Source organism: Etheostoma cragini, chromosome 12 (genome assembly GCF_013103735.1).
Source record: "Etheostoma cragini isolate CJK2018 chromosome 12, CSU_Ecrag_1.0, whole genome shotgun sequence".
Classification (NCBI taxonomy): domain Eukaryota; kingdom Metazoa; phylum Chordata; class Actinopteri; order Perciformes; family Percidae; genus Etheostoma; species Etheostoma cragini.
The window spans coordinates 9,104,920-9,122,107 of record NC_048418.1 but is presented as its reverse complement, the minus strand read 5'-3'; the positions used below and the strand labels follow the sequence as shown (position 1 = coordinate 9,122,107).

The 17,188-nt window shown below is 38.2% G+C and overlaps 2 protein-coding genes across 3 annotated transcripts; one reads left to right on the top strand and one right to left on the bottom strand.

The window, feature by feature from the left end:
• Positions 1 to 4,889: 4,889 nt before the first annotated feature.
• zgc:153913 (carboxypeptidase N subunit 2) lies at positions 4,890 to 7,598 on the bottom strand. 2 transcript variants are annotated; one of them, XM_034888628.1, is made up of 2 exons: positions 7,366 to 7,598; positions 4,890 to 7,259 (listed from the first exon to the last, which is right to left on the bottom strand). In XM_034888628.1, the coding sequence occupies exon 2, from the start codon at positions 7,227 to 7,229 to the stop codon at positions 5,664 to 5,666; it is 1,566 nt and encodes a 521-aa protein (XP_034744519.1). In that variant the 5' UTR covers positions 7,230 to 7,259; positions 7,366 to 7,598; the 3' UTR covers positions 4,890 to 5,663. The 2 variants fall into 2 exon arrangements, with proteins under 2 accessions (XP_034744519.1, XP_034744518.1); XM_034888627.1 differs by having other exon boundaries at positions 4,890 to 7,235; positions 7,366 to 7,593.
• Positions 7,599 to 8,616: 1,018 nt separating this feature from the next.
• cldn1 (claudin 1) lies at positions 8,617 to 13,108 on the top strand. Its single transcript, XM_034888629.1, has 4 exons — positions 8,617 to 8,971; positions 10,460 to 10,624; positions 10,925 to 11,009; positions 12,664 to 13,108. The coding sequence occupies exons 1-4, from the start codon at positions 8,749 to 8,751 to the stop codon at positions 12,824 to 12,826; spliced, it is 636 nt and encodes a 211-aa protein (XP_034744520.1). The 5' UTR covers positions 8,617 to 8,748; the 3' UTR covers positions 12,827 to 13,108.
• Positions 13,109 to 17,188: the final 4,080 nt, after the last annotated feature.

The following is a 17,188-nucleotide window of genomic DNA, read 5'->3' as shown; positions in this document are numbered from 1 at the left end:
ACGCGCGTGCACACGCACACGCACGCACGCACGGGCAAATAGTTCTTCTAGTCTTAATAAACAAAAGATGTGACGCAGCTAATTCACTTAACTTCAACAAAAGTTGCATTTTTAAGAATCAAGTACCGAATACATTTTTTTTTTATCTGAATGTCTACAAAGCTGAATACTTTTACTTTCACTTACCCATACTTTTTACCATTACTTTTATCCGTTGCTCTGCTCTGATATTTTCTAATAACATTCCAATACGATTTTTGAGACCACTTTGCAATAAGTCACCTTTTATAAATGGTTTATAAATATAACAACATTAAGCAAAACACTTTTGATTGTAATTATTTGTCAATACTCGGGTTAATAATTTTTTACTGATGATGTATATACCAGTTGTAAGCCTTAGCCATTAACAGAGGTGGAAAAAGTACTCAAATCCTGTACATAAGTAAAAGTAGCAAAACCATAGTGTAGAAATATGCTGTTGAAGGAAAAGTCCTGTATTCAAAATCGTACTTGAATTGGCATCAACCATATCAACATATACTGTATATAACGTACCAAAAGTAGAAATTATGCAGAATAATAAATATTATCAGATGATTGATGCATTAATGTGTGCATCACATTGATTGCTGCTGGTAAAGGTAAATCTAATTTAAATGTCCCCCCCCCCCCCTTATTATTGAATCTTTTATTAATGACTCATTGACATTAAACATCATAGATGAACTGTTAACATTCGCTGTTGGTTTATTGTGCATCTTGACCCTCAATCAAAACGTATAACTGTAAAATGAATGGTTTATTACCTTTAATGAATAACTAACTACATTTATAACTGCAAATGTTATGGTTCAAGAGAAAGTGGTAAAAGTGAGAGAAAAAACTTGACACAAGATTTAGAAAGAAGTATCACAACCTGGCAACCAAAACGTTCTTGGTAATAATGTTTTATAACTGCTCTATAAAGCATTAGCAAATTGTCATAACATATCCCCTTAAGACATGTTTTAAGACATAAAAAGTTCAATTACTTAGTTACAAATTTAAGTCAAGAGCAACTTCTATTATATTTTGAATGTGATTTCCAATAGCCTATTACCTGTACTGAGGACCCCACTAAGCGATGCACTTAATGTAATTGCTCTAGTAGGATACTGCAATTATATATGGATACACAGTAACGGACCAGCCATCTGGAATTTGGCCAATGCCAGAAGGGCCAGCCACCTATGGACCTCTATGGGCCATAGAGGGCCCACAATGGGTTTTTGTATGCATGCAGCCACACATATTCAAGATACTGCAGCGAGGTGGATTGAAAGACTAATTTCCAAGCTAGATTATTGACAAAAATAGGGCAGGTGTGTTAGTGTAAAGTTTGTGTACGTCTAAGATCTCCGGGAAGTTTGTTGCTTCTCTATGTTTAGTTTGTACTCTATAAACAGTAAGCAGCCCTTTACTTGATGACCTGGGACGCCAAGGAGGTTCATGTGGTAAAAGACAGTCAGAGATATATTTTGGTCCTAAGCCATTGAGAGATTTATAGATATACAGCATGAGTACTTTAAGCTGCACTCTCTGACACACTGGAAGAGACCTGAGAACTGGGGGGATGCGTCCAGTTTTCTTGCTTTTTGTTTGGCGACCTGAGAAAAGACCGTAACAGTAATCCAATCTGATGGAAATTAAAGTTTGGATTAGGTTCGTGCCTGGGCATGAATGCTTTGATTCCTGCTGTGGTTCTTAGGTGGTAGACTGCAGACTTTTTAATTGATTTGATGTAGCTGTTAGATTTTTGACTTGGTTTTTGGTTTTCATAGCAACTAGTTTCAGCCTTCCTTCTTTTGCAACAAAGGCAATTATCTTAGTTTTGTGTGCATTTATCTGGAGAAAAGTCCAGGCTAATACAATAATTTACTTGAAAAGGAAATCTACAGGACTGTCGTTGCTTGATGACAGGTACATTTGGGTGTTGTCTGGATGGATATGATTGATATTGAACAAGACAATGAACCTCAAAATGTATGCGAAAGATTGTAAGACACTTTAGTCAAACCCTTCAGCCAAACCAATATAATATAATGTATTGCAATTATTATTTCCAATGGTATCCCTATAATTTTGCACACAGTGTGTCTGTGCTGCAGTAATACTGACCATATTCTGGTTTTTGGCTCGTAGAATTTCCTATGGTATCTCTGTCAGCTGTGTATAATGTACACTGTGGTCAAAATGAATGCTAAATATTACCCTCATTACATTCATAAGGTGAAGTCAACTCTCTGTCCCTCCCACATTTGTACCAATCACATCAAAACTTGGACAAACTGTATGACAGCCTGTCAAACATCTCGGCCTTCCTCGCACTGTTAAGATCGACATGAACACACAAAGGAGGCAAAAAAAACTTGTATCTGTGCATCTGATTACATAGTGAAACTGCGAGTCAGAGTTGTATTTCTGATTCCTGAGATGATACACAGAGCTGTAAACAAGTCCTCTGGGACGGTGCTCAAAACAGAACCATGTGAGCGAAAACAATTCACAAAAGAACATATTCTCCATGAAAAATTGATACATTGTAGGGGTTTTATCTTCTAATTAGATACAGAAAACAGCTGGTTTTAGTCTCTTTTGCTTGCAATCCTCTCTCTTTCTGTCTCTTTTCCTCCTCAGGTGAAATAAAGTTTTTCCGAAATATGAGTACACCTTTTTTCACAGCAAACATTTTGACTTTTCATAGCGACAAAAGCAAAGGTGTTGCTAATAACATTAACCATGACTCCTTTCTATTCAAGCGTGCCAGTGAGCCATGACAGTGTGACAGTGAAGCAGCATAAACAACACCCAGGACCCTGAAATTGAAGCAGCTATTGGATCCAGACATCATTGATTTGATTTTTTCCACCTGTGAAATCTAAAAATGTCTACCATAAGAAAGGCTTTGATACTACACAAAGTAACACAAAGTTCAAGTGAAACTAATTTAATTAAATAAACCTTAAACACGTAACTGTTAACAGTATGCGGATGTTGCAGAGACCAATTTGTGACCCACATTTCACATGGGCTTCATCCAGTGTTTTTAATTTATTTATAAATTTGCAGACATTTTGACTTGATCACCGTGGTTTCCAACCTTTGGGTAAATCTGAGGGGTTGCAGCGTAATTAAGAAGCTGTGAAATAAATAAAAAAGACCTTCAGGCCCTTTAATAACCTCTAAAAACATTTAGATCAAATAATATGAGTAGGGAACTGTTTGATGAAATGTTCACATTTCAAAGACATTCAACCTGTGGTGACTGGTCACAGGCAGATACAGCATTGCTTCATTTTTGTAAGTCACAAGTCAAAACAGGTTGAAGAACTGTAACTGTCATTACAAGAACAGCACAGGTGTTATTAATAACACAAATAATGATTGCATTAAAGGTAGGTGTGCCGGTTCCTGGGACCTGGTTGATGCATGCTTTCTTATTGGGTGTGCTTTTCCTTGGATGCAAAGACAAAATGTGTGCCGTGAAAAGGGTGTTTTGTTTACTATGTAATATTAATACTTTACACTAGATGTCCTCAGCGAGGGCCCTTCCTCTGTTGCTCCCTGTGATTACCAATTCCCCGGACAGTTATTGCTTATTTACTTCTTTTTTCCCGTGTGTGTATGTAGTACGTTGGCAAAATGTTGCCAACGTACTTGGCAACATGTAATGTTACTTTCGTGTTTTAAGATTGTTTTTTTTGACAAGTCATAAATCAAGAGAGCTTAGTGTGACATAAGGTGACAAGTCAACTGACAACACTGGCATCAAAGGTTCTGCACACCAACGCAGGTGTCAGCCATTCTGGTTGATACGACCTCTGCTCAGACACAGCTATAGGTCTAAGTGAGATTATATAACTCATTGCATCAATAATGATAAAGGTGAAATCTGCCCCTTCCTAAAACACCAAGTTGTGTTCCAATGAGTGAGGCTGTCAAAATCTTGCTAAAACGTTATTCTTCAGAAACTTCTTATCTATCTTTAGATGAGGAGCCTGAGACAAGACATTCAGTTCATCTGCTGTCCCACATGCGGCAGTCCAACCAAAATTACACAGCACTGAGGACATACAAGAATAATCAGTATAATCTGTGTATGGCATAGTGGTGGGGCACAATCCTTTATTCTGACTTTGAGGTTTTCTTGTGGCTCATGGCCACTCATCAGTTTTGGTAACTATGACTTTCCAATTCTTATTTTGTAAATGTGGAGTTTATCAAAATGTCTTGTTTCACTGTTAATTTATTTTCCTAACAGTAGTGCCACCTTCTGACTGTCTGTGTTAATACACCATTGATCTTTCTTTGGACAAAAACAAAATACTGCTTAAGGTAGACATATGGAAACTCATCAAATTGTAAAAAAAATGAATGTGTCTAATATACAACATAAATGTTGAAAAAAACTTCACAGAGTGAATTATTATACATTATACTGCACAATTGTACTTCACACAAAACGTGTATGACAACTATAATAACAGGGATGTTGATTCCATATGATGTATTGCTATAGGTTAAACTAGCCAACATGACCAACTAAAGCATCAAAATGCTGCATACACATAAATGCATCAGTAATAATAATCCAATAGCATAACATATAATAATATAATAAGGGGAAGAGCTATTCTACTTCTATTTTTAAGTACATATAGCTAATAATACGTCCACACCTTTACTCACATAACCTTTTCAAATGATTTTGAGTATTTTTATATTGTGGGTTGGAAAGGATATGGTGGAAAGATGAAACTGCTCACAACCTGGTCTGTGAATTTGCTTAAGTAACTGGGTCATGATTTCTAGAAAGAAACATTGCTGTTAAGTTTTTCAAATGTATTTTTCGGTGCGTTGAGCACCACAAGCCGAGTGCTATCTAGTTCTGTTAGATTGGAGAGAAGACAGATATCTCTATGGCCGATATCTCCAACACTGGGCAACTTACACATAAACAATCTAGACTTATCAATACTGTAGAACTAGAGTTAAGAGGGAAAATATGTATTTTTGATTTTGTGGTGAACTGTCCCTTTAAGTGAAAGAGCAGAATACTTTCTCCATCGCTGCCAAACAGACTAGGTTTCCTGCCTTTTAAAGGATTGGGAATGTTTTAATTAAACTAATCATTTGAAGAAGCAAATAACATACTTTATTGACATTTTAGACCAGCAGCTGCTGCAAGACTTCTTTAAAACTGCAAAAAAACATGATATGCCTATGAAGGACATATTCAAACATTTCTAAGTACTCTAAATTGTTGTCCTGATGATTGTTCAGTTTGACAATGCCAGTGTACAGAAACAAATGAGCCAGAAGCATCTACTGGAGATCCAACATGTAAAGAGATAATTAACATGCCACTCACTGATCCTTTTAGCAGTGATCTTAAAAAGTAGTGGGGTGAACTTTGAACTTTACAAAAAAAAGGGTTCATCCACCCCTCTTATCATTCAGAAGCATGCATGTTTGCTTGTTATCAGCAGCCCAGTTGGAGATTTGTTTACAGTATTGGCTTTGACAGTCAGAACCTATAATATGACTCTCTTTGCATGAAGAAAGACCAAATGTAGAGAACGTATTTGCACAGAGAACAAAGTCTGATTAAGAGAAAAAAACTACTGATCGGGGATCACGATCATTGTCTCATTGCAACGTTGAGGCTCATTTTTTAAAACATGCTCCTTGACGTTGCCGTCATCCTCCTGAAACCGTACCTTCACAGTGAATGGAGAGCATTTATCCACTTTACAATTGATGATCACAGTGTCATTTGACAATTGTAGGCTGCAGCTGCTGAGATCAGGCATGTCATCTTTAGAAACCTGACACACCAGCTGGTCCTTGTCAATGGAGACAATTGGCCGTCTTCTCAAAAAGCTAGGACTTGCGCAGAGCATCCTGTCAACCATCTCTATGTCTCTGCTGTTTCTCAACACCCAGTCATGCAGGTACCACATGTGGCAGTCACACGTCCAGGGGTTCCCGTGCAGTCTGACTGTGTGCTGGAGGACAAAAGGGTCCAAAAAGCCCAATGGGAGAGTTTCCAGCTGGTTGTCAGACAGGTAGAGCTGCTGAATGAGCACCTGGTCCTCAAACAGTTTGGCATCCACCTTGCTCAGGTTGTTCTTATGTAGGTGGACGGCCTTGATTCTGAATAGATCATTAAAGATCATTGTGGGCAGCAGCGTGAGCTGGTTTTCAGACAGGTCCACATTCTCCAAGGCTGTAACATTTCTTAAAAGGTCCTCGGGAAGGTCAGAGAGCTGGTTAGAGCACAAGATTAGGTCAGTGAGAGACGTCAAACTGCTTAGAGAGGACAGCTCAGTCAATCTGTTGCCCTTTAGGTTCAGCTCCTTCAAATTTGAGGCTTCAAATCCAAACACTTTATCGCTGAAGGTTGTGAGAAGGTTTCCACGGAGGTTCAGCACCTTTAGTTCGGGTAACACAAAGAAGGTATTGTCAAGGAGTTTTGATATCTTATTACCCTCCAAGTGAAGCTCTATGAGCTGAGAAATATTGTGGAACGTGTCAGATGTAAGATTGCGGATGAGGTTGTTGTTCATTTTCAGGATCTCCAGTCTTGTCGGACCAGAAAAGGTTTCTCTTTTTACGTCTTCAAGCTTATTTTGGGACAAATCCAAGACACGTAGATTGTGGAGATTCAGCAGAAGAAATGGGGGCAGATCTGATATGACGTTGCCCTTCATCTGTAGTGTCTCAAGATGTTTGAGAGAGTCAAACATGCCAGGAAGTACAGTCTTAAAACTGTTGAAGTTAAGCAGCAGTTTAGTTAAGTTTTCCTGCTTTGAAAAAGTCCCCAAATATAAATGTTCCAGCCAGGGGTTCCCACTGATTTCCAACTCCTGCAGCTCAGTCAGATGCTCAAAAGCCTGAGAATTAACACTTCGCAGTGCATTATTTAGAAAGATAAGCTTGGCCAGTTGAGGGCTCCCCTCTAAAGTGCGGGGGAACAGGTACGCCACGGCTGATTTAATTAAAATAAAGTCCTTGACCTGTCTGGATGTGTTCATGGGTAAAGATGACATCCGTTCATCAGCACACAGTATTTGGACTGAAGTAAAACACTGGCAAGTGTCTGGACAAGAGTTGTGTGACTGTGTGTTGCCTTTGTGACAGAGAAGCAGCACCAGGAACAGAATCAGTCCAGATTCTTTGTCCATTTTTCACTGTCAAAAACATGAAGAAGGTTTCTATGAATCAAAAGGAATTCAGTCGATGGCAAGTCGATGTTGCCATTTGTTGACACAGAGATTAAAATGAGTACTTTTCTATTTAAACAAACAAAATCCAACATACCTCTGTCATACAGGGATCCCGTAGCATTGAAACAAATCTCCCTGTGGATCTACAAGCCAGCTGACACAAAGTGCAAACAACAATAGGTCTGAATTAGGCAAGACCAAACCTTTGGTCAGCGGCCATTTCCTGCCACAGTTCCATTTGCTCACAATTGTTGAATTCAGCAAATGAGCTCACACCACAGAAAATAGTTGACTTTAATTGGTTGTTATAATATAGGCTGCAACATGTAGAATAAAAAGCTTTTTTATATGTTAGTTTCACCACAAGTCTGTTAGAGATGGGTCACTACTTGCCTACAAAAGACAAATCCAAGAGGAAATGTGCTTTCATCAAATTCCAGTGACTAGTTTTTCTGAAATGACAAATAGGCCTATCACTACTACTAATACAACTACTGATACCACTACAAACAAACATTTTAATTCAATTTTGTTTATTTATTCAAAACTTTAGTGCATAACTTATTGATATTAATGAACATCTGTTACATTCAAGCCATTGCCAAATGAGTTGCCACAAAGCTAATTAAGACTGCTCCACACAACTCTCTCTGTATTTCTCAGTATGGCTATGTTCAGTAGCGCAGAAACTCAAGTGAAGATAATTACCTCTTCTGAAGACTCAACCATGTTTTTTAATGCTCCTTGTTCTCCTTGGCTACGAGCAATTGCATTGTGGAGGGATGGGGACTGTGCGCAGTCACGGAAGGCTTGTATCACGTGAACATGCCGGCAGTATTGTTGTCATTTTTTAGAATTCCTCATGGGGGAGACAGAAACTACTTATTATAGCTTAAACCCAGATGTCTGTTGAGACACATCTTTATTTTACAAGAGAGAGCTGGTCTAAACAGCAGAGCACATACAAAAATTCACATACAGAACAGTACAATAACACAAGACCAGGGAGGCATTGAGGGGAGAGCTGGGCCATTTCAACTTTTTTTATGAAAAGCCTGGTGTGACAGTAGTGTTTCCAAATGAAAATAGTCTTTAATTGTTTCAAGTCAACAGTGTAAACATCTTATACCATACATTATATTATATGGTGATGATGAAATGTCATTAATATTGTATTAATATTGTTGTTGTTGTTGATTATATAATAATAGCACATATATTTTGCTCTAATGCTGCACACTTGTGATTTACAGAAAGTGTTTTCCACTAGGTGTCGTCCTGCTCTTCCTAACCTCAGTCAGGGGCCATCATTCCTAGATCCTCCCTCTCCACTGGGGTGTTCCCTGAGGATGCACAGGTAGACAGCAATGTTTGGCATCAGATCCACCATCTCATACCTCCAGGAACTACATTGAGAAGGTTTTTGGAACTTTCCCAACTTTGATTATTACCAATTTTTTGTTTCTGAAGTGAAACGATGGCCAACGCGGGTATACAGCTTCTCGGCTTCACACTGGCCTTCCTGGGCTTTGTTGGCTTGATAGCATCCACAGTCATGGTGGAATGGAAAGCTTCATCGTATGCAGGAGACAACATCATCACAGCTCAGGCGTTGTATGAAGGGCTGTGGAAGACCTGTGCATCACAGAGCACTGGTCAAGTTCAGTGTAAAGTGTATGATTCACTTCTCCAGCTACCAGGTGATGTTGTTTACTTATCATGTTTTCTTTACATCTTTTATAAGATTCCTTTGCAAAGACCAAATACTCATCGTCAATCATATTATCTATTATACCATGTCACCCACAGCATAGTGATGACAATTAGGCCGAAAGTGTGTCTGAAATCAACTTCTTCTTCTACTAAAAATATGGGCGTGGGTACAAAATGTGTCATCGGACAACAAATACATTTATAAAACATGAGGTTAAATTCTTTTTTTTTTCTCCAATGGTGATTTCATGAAATTGAAATTGTGAATTTGTGAGATTTATCAATCTTAGAAGTTTAAGAGTCATGTGCTGATGTGCTGTGAAACAGGAATGTGTAAGTCTCTTTGGTCATTCAAACCTCCCTAGAGGTTTAAGAAAGTACCCTCATCGCTCCCTTGCATGCAGAGACACGTCAGTCAAATACCAGCCCCTGTCTGATCCAAAAGAAACATCTTCTTCTTTGAAATCAATTTGAACTGAACTAAATATTATGTACAGTGTTTGAGCTCAAATACAAATGTATCTGTGTAAATGGATTTTTAATTTCTGTATCAGGGATCTTCAAAAGGGGGTCCAAGACTCAATGCATGGGGTTTAAACATTAAAACATGATTTATAAAACGTGATTTATAAAATTATAAGGTTATTTTAATAGCCTACTGTAGTATTCCATGTATAGTATTCTATGCAAAAAAAGACATGTATTTAGCCATTAGGCTGCCATACAGGTATTGTAGGCCCAGTTCCTTAAGCAACTTATTTTTTTCAATATGTGTAGTAGGGGATAGGCATGGGCCGGTTACCGGTTTCAAGGTATACCGGGTTTGAAAAAATCATGGTTTCAAAACCACTAAAATTTTCTGTCATACCTTTGCTAAGATATAAGTCTTAAAGGAAAAAGTGCAGTTTAGAATCCCTCTCCCTGCCAGTGTGCAGTGTATTTCATAATAAATACATTGTGTTCAATGGGGAACATTTTTTATATATTTATAACTGTAATTGCAATACCATATTACAGTGTAACTGTGATGTTTTTGCTGACTCTCATCATACCGTCCCAATCGCATACCGGCCCATGCCTAGTAGGGGGTGCCTGATCCATCTCTCTTTCAGTTAAGGGGTTATTGGCTTAAAAACGTTAAAAAGGCCCCTAGTTATATCATCATATATCGTAAAAGGCTGATAACCGGCGTCATCAGATAGGAATGTTTCCAGCACACCTCAGCTGGATGTGACTCATGTTGCCTGTGTAGTGTCTGCTGTAAACAAGAAGACCACTGAGATCCAACAAAGAGATTTTTTTAAGCTTAGGTTTTGTTTAAGCATTTTTTTTATTATACATAAGAACTAGAGGTCCTCTACTTCACTTTGTAAGTTCAAAGGTCAAAGCTAATTTAACAAATAACTTTACCAAGCCCTGAAATTGAATAAAACCTGTTAAAATCAAGCGATCCTGTGCTATGTCTTTGTCTCCAGGGATTGTACAGGGCACACGAGGGCTGATGCTGTGCGCCATCTTGATGTGCATCATTTCTATCATGTTGGACATGGTGGGCATGAGGTGCACCACCTGCATGGCAGAACAACCAGTGCAGAAGGACAAAGTGGCTCTTGCTGGAGGGGTTATCTTCATTATCGCTGGTCAGAGTCCATGCACTTCACACACACACTGACACACAGGCACGCACGCACGCACGCACATGCAAGGACACACACTGCTTGAACATCATCTAACTTGTAGGGAAATTGTTTTTCCCTAGAGATGTTGCATCAAACTACTGTGTGTTTTGCTTTGACCACCATATTGCAACAATTCTTCTACATGATTTATCTTGTAGTAAATTTGTAGGATCATAAAGATGATACAGCCGAGCCCTGCACGTTGTAACCTGTATAATGCAACTATAATAAAAAAAACAAATTCTGCTCATGGTTTTACAGGTGTGCTTGCTCTGGTGGGAACTTCTTGGTATGGTCACAGAATAGCCCAGGATTTCTACAACCCATTCACTCCGACTAATTCAAAGTGAGACCCTCCTTCTCTTTCTCTTTAGTTTGGAATTCACAGCAATTATCAGGTATCAATGTGGCAGTTTAATGACACAGAGGACGAACACTTAAGGCCTTGACACACCAACCCGACGGCCGCTCCTCGGCAGAAAAGGCAGACAGACTGATCAGGTGGCTCCTCGACGTCCAAAAAGTGACTCGGAGCACACCAAACCGACTTCTGCAGCAGGCTGCGCCAATCAGTATTGTCACCCAAAAAATGAAAACCAGAAATGACAAACGCATCATGTGGGTCTGGCTTCCCCAGCCAACCATAATGGCGGCTTCGAAATACAATCGCGTATTTTATGGAAAAAGTTAATTGAAACGTGTTGATGAAAGTATTTTAAGCGAGAAACAGGCCACACAGTTGCTGAATCTGTCTTAATTTCCGATTGACAAAGGTCAGTTTAAAAGATTTTTGTCAGATTTTGAGAGGCGTTCGTCACTCGTCCCGCTCGACATTTCCAGGTTAGCTCTTCACCAATCAGATTGGTCAATGAGTACGAATGCTCGCCATCCGATTCAACATTTCAAATCGGCCAAAATGAAGGCCGACGGCCACTCCAACCGACGATGGCACAAAACACACTGAGCAGACTCGAGTCACCGACCTCGCCAGAGCCTCCAACGGCCGATCAGGTTGATGTGTCAGGACCAATCAATTTTGTTCTCCCGCCAGGAGTCAGTATGGTTTTGAGGACTAGTTGGCCGCCAGTCTTCCCCAAGTTGTTGATTATTATTACACAGATTAAAGACTAGTTTTACAGTTTCAGTGGAGAAAAATGTAGGCTACTTAAATTTTTTCCTACTTAATTAAAAGTACCAGTACCACTCTGTAAAAATTGTGGTAGGCTACTGGTGCTTTTAATTAACTTTTTATTATCAGTAAAATGTACTTAAATAATCAACATTTTGAAAATGGATCATAAATTTTGTTTGTAAAATCTTAATCTTCAAAGTATCTAGTGACTACATGTCTTAGATAAATGTAGGCTTAGTGGAATAAAAAGCAATATTTGCCTCAGAAATGTAGCTGAGTAGTAGGCCTATAAAGTATCCCAAAACACTTGTAAAGTTATAATAACATACCTCAGAATTGTACAGTACTTGACTAAATGTACTAAGTTACTCTTTATCCATAGATATTTTGGAAAAATACATGATAAAAATGAAGCTATAGCTAGCCTGCAGCCAATTAGCTTAATTTAGCATTGCAACTAGAAACAGGGGAAAACAGATATCCTGGAGAAGTTACCGTGAGGATGGCAGTAACCAACGGAGACGCCATGAAGTCTGCCAAGGTCTTTACACAAGGCCAAGGCTATGTTCCTACTCTTAGTGCTAAAATAAAATAACTAATTGTCGGCTGGCAGTAATTTCATATTTACCATACAGACTTGAGTGTGGTATACATTTTTAATCTAACTAATTTTTTTTTAAATTTCAAATTATTCCTTTAATGTTTGATTATACTCTTTCATGTTGATGTAATTAAACTGGGCAATACTGGCTTGAAATCACAAGTTGGGATGTTTGAATGTTTCTGCTGTTAATCAGACAGATTCTAATATAATCAGCTTGTAAATTTGTCCACATAAGTATCAATGTGATGTGTGAATTATTCACAGGTATGAATTCGGGAGTGCCCTGTTTGTCGGATGGGGAGCTTCCGCTCTCATCATCATTGGAGGAAGCTTTCTCTGCTGCAACTGCTCCAGCAAAGGCTCAGGGAAAACTCCACGGTACCCGGCGCCCCGCTCTGCCGGCCAGCCGGATAAGAACTTTGTCTAGAACAATCCCTCCATCCGGCCTCCGCTCATGGAAGATTACTGTCTTTACAGGGAATATACTTCTGTACGTCATTTGGATTTTGTTGTTGTTGCAAGATGTATAATTGCAGGTCTTATATTTGGTGTATGTTTATATTTGTTGGTGTATTACACTCCATGACAACAGTTTTTACCCATTTATTATAAATCTGCTCAGAGTGTGACAGTTTTATTTTTCTTATTTACTTTGTTTGAAATTGGGCCATTATTCTTGCATATTTTTTAAATTAAATATAATAATAATAATAATAATAATAATAATAATAATAATAATAATAATAATTATTATTATTATTATTATAAATAGTATTTAGGTTTTGTTCTGTTTAAAGAGTAACAAAAGGCTGGTGTAATTGTGTAAAAGCCCAAAACCAACTATGTGTTAGTATCTCTAGGTACCTAAATTCCCTACCCTGTCCTTGTCACTCATACACAAGCCCAGTCAGTCCTTCTAGGCTATAACTTGAGAAACAGGAAAGGATACATACACTTGTTAAAAAAAAAAAAGTTAATAAAGGTCTCACTCATTCCCACATTCACGTGTTAACCTGGACAATAGGAGGATAGACAGCTACAACAGAAATACTATTCTCTACTGTAAATAGGGACACATAAACAAGAGGTATCGTGGCTTATGCGCTACTGTTTCTCAGAGTCCTGTCAAGGCAAGTGATGCATTACAGCACATCCCCCCGACATGTAGCAGTGAGGGCTGCAGAAATGTGTGCCCCCAGGGAAGACAAAACTAAACCAAACGGTGAGATAACAGGACGGGGAGTGGCTCTTGACATGCATGCCTTAAACCACCGGCTCCTGTCCCAACATGCCTCTTCACAGTGTTGTCATGAGAGTTTGTGCGTCCAGATTTTAAATCATGTAAGCCCAACTACGTTAACTCAAACTGAGTGATTCTCCATTTGGAAGACTGAGAAGCATTGTTAACGTCCCCCTCCCACCGGTACATGCACACAACATAATTCTATCTTCTGTTTTAAGTACTGTATTAACACACAATTGTCTCCGTTGTGCCACTTGCAACACACACTGTGCAGTGATTTGGGTGCACAGAGCGCCACCACATGGTAATCCTCCAGTCTGCTGCTCAAACACCAGGGAGCTGTACAGTGGATTCATAAATAAAAGAGTTTATATTTAACTTGTTTATTCAAAAAGGACAAACACACAAAAGACACATAGCAAAGGTCCCCATCTGGACTCAAACCAGTTACATGGTCATGGTCAGCGCCTTAAAATCCTGGACCACTAATCCTCCATTTTACATTATTTATTACTGTTCAAAATTCTTAAGAAAAACTGTGTGTTAGAAATAATGCATTTACTTATTTGACATTTGCCAGTTATGTGCCATAAATAATTGTAAAATGGCTTCAAAATCCAACTAGCACCCTCTTGCTGATTTTATAGGAGTTGCTTTGTGCAACAGTAGATTAAGCAAAATATTGTAGCCTATTCCTTAATGAGCAACATGCACCCAGTGGTCACTGTACAGCTCAGTGGACATGGTCCCTTCTCCAGAGACAACAGAGAGGAGAGGTGAAGACAAATAAAAGGAAAAGCAAAATAATCCTTTATGACATGTGCTACTCATTATGTAGACTTCGTGGTAATTAATAACATCTTCCATCTTGAAGTTAATAATTAAGTTAAGAATTCCTGTTGTCGTGGTGTCCTCAAGCCTTAGGGCTTAAGATGCTGACCATGACTTCAAGACTTTATTTTGTCTGTTTTTGTGGTCTGCCTTTTCTAAATGCATTTCTGTTCAGCATAATGCAGCTGATCCTATTGAAGTTCTCATATTTAATGTGTGACACATGAACACATGTTCAGTTTTACTTCCTCAGAAGTCTTCAGCCCCCCCCGTACTTCCAAGAAACTAATCTAGGCTCGTTTTACTGTCAATGACACTGCTTTGTCCATTTTGATTTACACCAGAAGGACATTCATGTTCCTAAAGAGAAAAATATGGGTGAATTGATGAGTACTTGAAGAAAATTCCCAATATTTGAAACTACAAGCTACATTGTAAATATATGATTTAAAGTGAAATTTTAAACAATGTTATATCCTTTAAAGAATGTATCCTTCCACAATATATGGATAACATGCTTCTTCTGTGTACTCTACTTTGTAAGTAAATGTGTGAAAGTGATCATGTTTGGCCACCAGAGGACAACAGATGCCAACTTTTGGATTAAATTTAAAAAATCAGTTGACATGAAACATCAGGACATTACAAAACACCAATAAAATAAATATATTATTTGAGAGGTATACACATAAAAGCTTTTATCAACACTATCAATTATGTGTTAGACAAGAATTCCAGACAGATAATGAGATTATGAGTTATATAAATGAGTTTTGTCTGAGATCTTCATATAACGGTTATATATATATATATATATATATATTTATCACATTGATACACCTCTTTTACAACCATTTTACCTTACATAATACGCAAAGGAAATGTGATTGAAAATTCATTAAACAATCCAATACTACAACATTTTAAATATTTCCGTTTAAAAAACAACACAAACATTTTTAACATAATTCAGTAATAACTTAATACTACTAATTGGATAATGATGAAAAAGAAATCAAAGGACAAACAAAGAAATGCACATAGAGTTACCTTATCTACAACCACAATGAATTTAAAATGTAATTGATGAAATTAGCAGAGAAACTACATGTTCTATTTATATTTCTCTGAACTGTTACACTCATACTTTGTGAACCATTTTGAAATTTCTTCATGACACTATTTACACTTTTACATGGCTTTGACTCTCATTCTACTTAACATAACTTTAAAAGGTGGTGGTCCAAAAACAACAGGCACTTGGTTGTTGCACTGTTGCCGGTCAGTGTGATGAGGAGAGTCAGAGGAGCTTAAATATAAATGTTTGTAATTCCTGGAGTTGGAGACGACGATGTCTAAGGAGTGAAAGAAAGTATGCAAACAATAAACTGCAGGGACCTACAACATGTACTCCATTTGACCTTTGCTCTCCTGTGCACGTTACCCTCATAGAGCTTTGAGAACACTCCTAAATGAATATAACAACTCATATCCTATGTCCCCAAGTTACTATATACGCAGCTGGTCCGAGCAGGAAACACTGAAGGCAGGTTTGTTTGGTAATCTGCAGCACCAATGTTATTTTACGTTTAATTTGCATTCCATCAAATGACCCATGAAATATGAGAATATGCTGTAATAAAACCCATTCAGAATGACACTTTTATGATCTTTGTATAACATCTAGACGTTCAGACTAATGAATTGCAACGACAGAGCCGTACTTAACTTAGGGGCTTCCCCCCTATTATTGGCTCTGGATCTGGACCAAACTCTAACTCAAACTGCGATAACGAGCAGAGTGCAGCTGCCAGACGTCATAGGAAAATCAATGAGCAGGTACAAAAATCAAGCAGAAAACTGAACTGCTGCTGGAAAAATCATTTTTGTTTTTCAGTGTCGTCAGTGGCCTCTTGAATGTTACAAAAAAAACATCCTAATTCGAATGTGACATGGACACAGTCCATTTTTATTCAGTGTTGCACTGTACAGCACCTCGAATGTGCTTTATAAATATAGTTTAGACTTACTTACTGACTTACTTACAAACATGCTGACAATACATCTTCCACTGTTTATTAGAGCAAAGTTTTCCAATGGCCAACCAGCAGAGGTCAGCTCTGACTTGATTTTAAACTCTGTCAATTTAACCTCCTGCCGTGTGGCCAGAGATCCCCCAGTGGAAGCTGCAAAGAGAGTCGCCCAGAGACAGTCTTGGACCATCACATGATATTATATTGTGAATGTGGAACAGTTCATTGCAGTGTCCAGTTTGATTAGTCCATGTGTGATTGTGTGTACATTTGCTTTATCATTATATTGTTGAAATAAAATGAAAGAAATCACTATCATGACATGATATTGATGTATTGTCCAATCCACTGAAACCTTAGACCTGCCTGCCTGTGACATATTAAATAAACTATTAGAACCGTCTCTCTCTCTCACTGATGTAATTTATCTCATGTTCACCTCAGGGGTCCCACTGCTGGATACAGTAAACAGAAAAGAAAAAAACATGAGTGCTGACTCACTTGTTCGGGTTATTACTGTGCTTTGAACATTTGAAACATATTTTCTCTTAGTAATAAGTTTGAGCTCCTGGCCAAGGCTTTGCTTGTGCATTTATTGCCATGTTGAATTGAACTGATTGACACACACACACACACACACACACACACACACACACACACACACACACACACACACACACAC